Source organism: Strongylocentrotus purpuratus, unplaced genomic scaffold, assembly GCF_000002235.5.
Source record: "Strongylocentrotus purpuratus isolate Spur 01 unplaced genomic scaffold, Spur_5.0 spur5_scaffold_11, whole genome shotgun sequence".
Lineage (NCBI taxonomy): Eukaryota > Metazoa > Echinodermata > Echinoidea > Camarodonta > Strongylocentrotidae > Strongylocentrotus > Strongylocentrotus purpuratus.
In genome coordinates, this window is record NW_022145596.1 from 32765730 (window position 1) to 32772332 (window position 6603).

The 6603-nt window shown below is 34.8% G+C and overlaps 1 protein-coding gene across 1 annotated transcript; it reads left to right on the forward strand.

Moving 5' to 3' along the window:
- Positions 1 to 1868: 1868 nt before the first annotated feature.
- Positions 1869 to 6191, forward strand: LOC585433. The gene is made up of 5 exons (XM_795243.5): positions 1869 to 2246; positions 3506 to 3672; positions 4713 to 4817; positions 5188 to 5337; positions 5787 to 6191. The coding sequence occupies exons 1-5, from the start codon at positions 1904 to 1906 to the stop codon at positions 6135 to 6137; spliced, it is 1116 nt and encodes a 371-aa protein (XP_800336.3). The 5' UTR covers positions 1869 to 1903; the 3' UTR covers positions 6138 to 6191.
- Positions 6192 to 6603: the final 412 nt, after the last annotated feature.

The window sequence follows — 6603 nt, forward strand, 5'->3', positions numbered from 1 at the left end:
GTTCTGGAATCATCAAAATGATAAGAAATTTGGCCAAGTCTTGATAAAGTTACAAACACTGCACACAGAAAGATGTATATGGGACTACACGAACACGTGGCGTAAAAAGCCGGCCCCCCGATTTTTACGATGTTACATGCATATTTAGAATATGAAGGCATTCGAAGAGCCATGCTTTTCAGGGAACATGTCTTATCTGATGTTCTTCCACACTTGCATAATAAGAATGAGTAATGCTCACAAATTATTTTTCACCTCTTCCCAGAACTCAACCTTCTCTTTAAATTTACACCAGGTTGCAACTATTTGTTATTGTCTACAGTGAGTTATGTATCTAAGTGCAAGTCTTAATATATACTTTCATATTTTATGTGTGTAGAGTGAAAACTAACTTTCATGAAGCAGGGTGTCTATACCAGTGGATATTATACATGTATAATGGAAGATCTATCATTCTACAATTAATCAACTCAAATTGACCAACATGAATGTATAGTTACTTTATATAGAGCATTTAAGATGTACAATATGATTATATTTCTTTTGAATCAGTGTCACGTTACAGTATTTTGTTGTGCAGTTTGACTGCCACATAGAACTGACATAGTCATTTAATTGTTAAAATAATAGACTGGATGATTTAAAAACAATGCAAGGTTGATATTTTCTTTGAAAAAGCTTGGTGACTTATATATATTTTACAAGTATTTTATTTAAAATAACATTCTTGTAAATGAATATTCTCAGTAAATAATAATTAAATCAAAATTTAATGATTTGAACTGTATTTTAAAGATACTGTTTCTCTTTTGCAGTTTTGATAAAATTCCATAAGCACTATTGTTTTTGGTTTGGGGGATAATTATAAAACATTCCAGATATTTTGTGTAATGAATTCCTTTTACTGACAAAATGCAACATGCTAGACGAAAACATGAAAAAAGACTGGATGATTTCCTTAGTATGCAAATTAAGATAACTATTGTTAATTCTTTCACATTTTATGTCTTAAAATAAACAAATAGTTGTATAAATTTGTTGTTAGTAAGAATTTTTTCCTTCCTTATAATTGTCATTAACATTATTAACCAATGATGAAAAATTATTAAATCTATTTTCTAATTAACAAGGACCGAGTACTTTGGTTTCTTTTCTTTATTGTATTGAAGTATACCATAAAAAGTTGTACTATGTTTTCAAAGTGAGCAGCAGTGACAGGAACAATATTACAAGGAAGGGAAGGGGGGGGAACTAAATATGAACAGGGTATTAATAAAGATATAGGTGTATATAATACAAATATATACGGTCTTGAGAGGTTCTGGTTGAAACTATGGGCAAGAGGTGACTCCAATAGTAAATGATACAATAGTCTGTAGTTTTAACCAGTACCTCGTAAAGATGGCAGGGTTTATTTGTTTTCTATACCCGGTACTGCATTTTTTTTTTTTTTTAAATAAAAAAATAAACATTTTACAAGTTTAATAAATATTAATGTTAAACAAAATTTATTTAAAACATGTTTTAACAACCAAATGGTTGAAACATTTCTGGTCACCTAAAGAGCTAGATCCCAATTACCAATAAAAAAACAATAGTTTTTTTGTTACAGGATATACAGTCGGAGGGGGGGGGAGGGAGAGAGAGAGAGAGAGAGAGAGAGTTTTTTGGGGGTAGGGAGAAATGAAGATTGTATCGAGGGAGTTTAAAAGCACTTGAGAAAGAACGTTTGTGCGTGTAAGAAAAGTCAAGAGAAAGAGGCACGAGGAGGGGGGGGGGGGGGGGGGGGGGGGGGGGTCTTGCATGCCTCCGGCCAGATCCAACGAGTGCATATCGCGCATGCCTTTGTTGATATATGCGATCGACATTCCCACGGCATGCATGCACGTAGAAATGGAGAGCAATGGAAAACGATGATGCCAGCGGAATAGACTCGGCTCCTGGGGCCGTATCTCTGCCCTGGTCTGATTTATGGTGCCCAGTCAGTGAAGATTATTTGAAAGGCTGGGTTAAAACTCTCACAGAAGCTGAACAAGTTAGACAATGTTTTGAAGAATCCACAGGCCTCCGGTTTGTGGGGGAGAGAAGGGGGAAGGGTTTTGGCATGAACGACTCTCTATCGACACAGTTCGCCGGAACTGCTGGCGTCGAAACACCTTCCAACACCGGCGAAAGCAGAGTGGATGCCGTGGATTTCATGTTGGACTCTAATGTTACCACCACCAGTACATCAACTAAGACGTCAGGTAATTATAGCTCCAGTGTGTAAGATAAAGGATATAAACAGGACACATATTAAGTTGCTTATTCAAATAATACATGATACATCTTCACAATTTGGACACAGAAATACTGAGAAAATAAAATACCCAACAGGCTTCTCAAGTCACAGCCGAGGACCTCGCCTCGACCGGCCATGATCAAGGAAAAGTTAAACAAAATCAGAATGAGATGAGCTAGGCTAAGCCTGAAATAATAAGGCTTTAAAGTAGAATCATGCACCCACAATTAGGTCTGATGAAATAAATAATCAACAAAAAAACACAGAAAAAACAAGAACATGATGCCTCGATCGATCTTGCCCAAATTAATCTATTTAAAGTTTTGCAAATTTGTGAGTGAAGTGAGGGAGCAAAAATGTGACATTTTTGATGTGTTAAAATGGACATTCCTCAGTAAAATACACTAGATAGATCATAATGTACATCTGGACACTTCACTGCACTTGAATGCTAGGATATTCAGAAATCTCATTGCCGTGAATCGTCTAAATGTCGTTCTAAATCTAGAAAGCATAAACGTGAGCAAAATAAGACTAATTTATATTGTTTAAGATGTTTTATATAGATCTAGATCTATGTGGCTATCTCGCTGCCCAAATATGAGGATATGCTCATGCAGGCAGCTTGCTGTGCAAGACAATCAAAAACTGCAAGACTATCAAAAAATGTGCAAGGTAGGAGCAAAATGAGCCGAAAAGAAAGAAAGAAAGAAAAAAGACATCAATTATATATTGATATTTTCAGAATGTTATTTTTCAAAATTAAAGATAAACTTGAGTTCTGGTATTGCGATTGCATTGTGAAAGAAAAGGTATGGAATAGATCTGAAAAGTTGATCATATAGCATGTAAGTAATAGTGTGTAATGCAAGGTTCTGGAGTCATCAAAATCATCATAAATTTGGCAGATTCATTGGTAAAGTAACAATCACTTACACAGAAAGATGTATATGGGACAACACACATGGTGTCGGGGCTAGTACTACCCTGATTTCCTTATCTTTCTATGCTCATTACTCAGCCAGTATACATTTTCTTCCAAAATTGTTTGGCACATGACATTTATTTGTAATCTTGAACATTCAGTGTAAGTTTTGTTAGATTCTGTGAGAATTCATTTTCTTTTTATACCAGAACTCAAGTTTATCTTTAAATGATTAGAAAGAGCTAAATGACATTTTGTCTGTAAAATCATTTCTTTTTATTTTTCTGCTTTATTTACAGATCATACAGATGTCCCCAAGTTGGCATTTGTCCGATACAAACATGGGAAATTCATTCCTTGCGATGGAGTACCATTTATGATTATGGGAAAGTACTTTCTTACTTGCTTCTTAGGAAGGAATAAACATAAGTCTTCACAACAAGCTTTAAGAGAGGAAAAGTTACAGGTAAGTTGTTCAACAACCTTCAAACTCTTTGTGACTATCAGTTGACCAATTTGAGATTCCTTTGTTTATGATCTTAAGTTATAAAAAGTCTTTTTGATGTTGTTAAGTAGGCCAAGTAAAAAACATTTCTTGATGAACTTTCAAACCTTTTAGAAAAAACATCTTATATATTTCAAACAAGATCATTAACTTTGGAGTGTCATAAGAGCAATTTTTCTTCAAACCGTACATAAAGATGACATAACAAGAAATTTTCTTGAAAATTGAATAATTTTGCTATTTCTTTGTTTTCTTAGTTATCTTGTTGCTTGTATCGAATCTTACTGAATTGCATTGAATCTTTATCTTAAAAGCAGGGGTGAAGTATAATTGACCAAATCTCATATATTTTTGAAAGTATAGTTTTCTAATTATATATTGTGAAATAAAAATAAACACAAGCATACCTGGTATGTGGTTATTTGCAAATAAACATAGTAGTAACATATCATTCTGCTTCTAATTATTGACATTTTTTTTTTTTTAATATGAAAAAATTCTTGTCAACACTGATGGCTTTTAGAACAAACTTGTGAACCTTAACTCAGATTCTCAGAAAGATGCTAGTGATTTTTTTTATTTATCAAGTATACTAGGGTGGATGATCAATCAAATAATATTTGATATGAATCCCTACTAATAGAACATTTTAAACCTTAAAAAGAAGGTTGAGTTCTGGGAAGAAATGAAAAATAATTTGTGACCGTTATCATTGTTATTATGCAAGTGTGGAAGAACATCAGATTAAAAATGTTCCCTGAAAAGCATGGCTCTATATGGCATGTAACAGCATAAAAATCAATCAACCTTTTCTGATTGATTCCACACTGTTTCTTTCACAATGCAACCGCATGACCAGAACTCAACTTTATCTTTTATAGACATATCACACTGAGTTTCTATGGTGAAAATTCACACCATGTGTTGGTATAGTAGAACGGAAGAACATTCCATCATCCATCTCAAATCAAGGATTGAATATTTGTTTTGTTTTCCTTAAGGTTGACAGACTAGATAGAAAAAGAAAGAAGAACCACAGATCAAAGAAGATTGGATGTCCAGCCATGATGGTTATGACAGAAGTCATCAGGTTCCCACAGTACCAGGTAATACCATTACATTCTTGCTGTATTAATGGACTTTGGATGGTTCTAAGTTCTAAATGATCTATATTAGTGAGGAATATGATGCTAATTTCTCATACCGGTGTGTTAGCTCAATCAGTAGAGCGTCCGCGTTCGAACCCCGGCCGCGTCATACCAAAAGACGTTAAAAGACGGGAGTTGCTGCTACCTTGTTTGGCGTTCAACAATAAGGGATAGAGCAACACTGACCTGGCGCTGCTCAGTGGCTGCCGGGCTCACGATCAATTGGGCAAAAAGAATTTCCATTTTCGGTTTAACTTAATAAAATTTGGAGTGGACTTTAAAAGATTATTATTATTATTATTATTATTATTTTGTATTACTTGTACAGGTCTCCCAGATGACGAGAAGTAGAATGACAGACAAGACCAAACTTTTACGAGAGCATTTACTTCAAAGAGCAGCCATAGAAACAGAACATAGGATCTATATTTCACTTCCTTCAGATGACGAACATCAGAACACACATCCTTTAGGACAGGTATACCGTAATGCTCTTTTGTAATTTTCTCTAAAATGTTAAAAGAAAGAACATGTTTTGTTGCCTTATGGTACATGTCAAATTGCATTTTGTTCCTTTTGGATATAAGTTAAGGATAGGAAAAAGTACATAAGCATTTCATTAACATAACCAGGAAAAGCACTATATCCAAACCTTCATGTAGTTTGAATTTTGATTTTGATATGTGATACTTGCAGGTTTACAACTAATACATCAGTTGTTAACCTGCAAGAAATGTATATACATGTAGGTATTCTATTACATTTGAGATCAGATGATGGACACGAAAGAGGAAGGTATTCTGTTGTACACATACATGTAGACTCGGTATAATAAGTATCCATAACAACCTGCCTTTGTTTAATATTTGTGATTTATGATCATTTGGTTGTCAAATAAAAAGCAGTGTTCTCCATTTCTTTCTCCAGAGTCTTGTTGAATGCTTCCCTCCAAAGAAACAACAAAGACTTACTCCCGTTCAACAAACTGCAGAAAGGTGCAGAGCCAAAATAGACTCACTTGTACAACTGTTGGATGTTTGTAATAACCAGCGCATACTACGGGAGTTGGAAAAACAGCTTGATGATATGCTTGTCATGATGAAACAGAGCATAGAGTTTGAAAAGAACACAAAGGAACGATTGAACAAAGGAAGAGCTGAAAAGAAGAGAAGGAAAAGAAAAGAGCAGATAGATGGAGTTCCTGTGTGTCTCCAGAGTGAAGAGTGTGTCAATGAGATTATCATTGCAACAAGTGGAATCAGTAAAGAGTTGACTTGACACACAGGAGTTTGAAACGTGCTGAAGTAGTCTGAAGATCTTGAAAAGACCAAACCTGAAAAAATTGAAGAACCAATTTCAAAGACAGGTCTTTGAAAAGTGCAAATATGGCAAGGGTGATTGGGCATCGACTCTACCAGTCTACCACAAATATGACGTTCAACAGTAGATGGTGACCTTCTTTCCACACTGTGCAGGTCAACACATGTGCATAATTGAAACTGGGGAAGACGATAAGACAAGGTTTCTTCCAGCTTCTATGCAGAATGTCTAGTAGTAGCGACTTGTAATGAACTATTGTCAGGTTTCATTAACTCCCCCTATGATTTGATGAGATCTATGTAGGCACCATCATAACAAATATAGTTGATTGGTTCCGAAACTATAATTTTTATCAGACTTTCCAGTTCTTAACACATTGTATGTGTATATGAACCGGAAGTGCCTTTGCCCAATATACCAATGG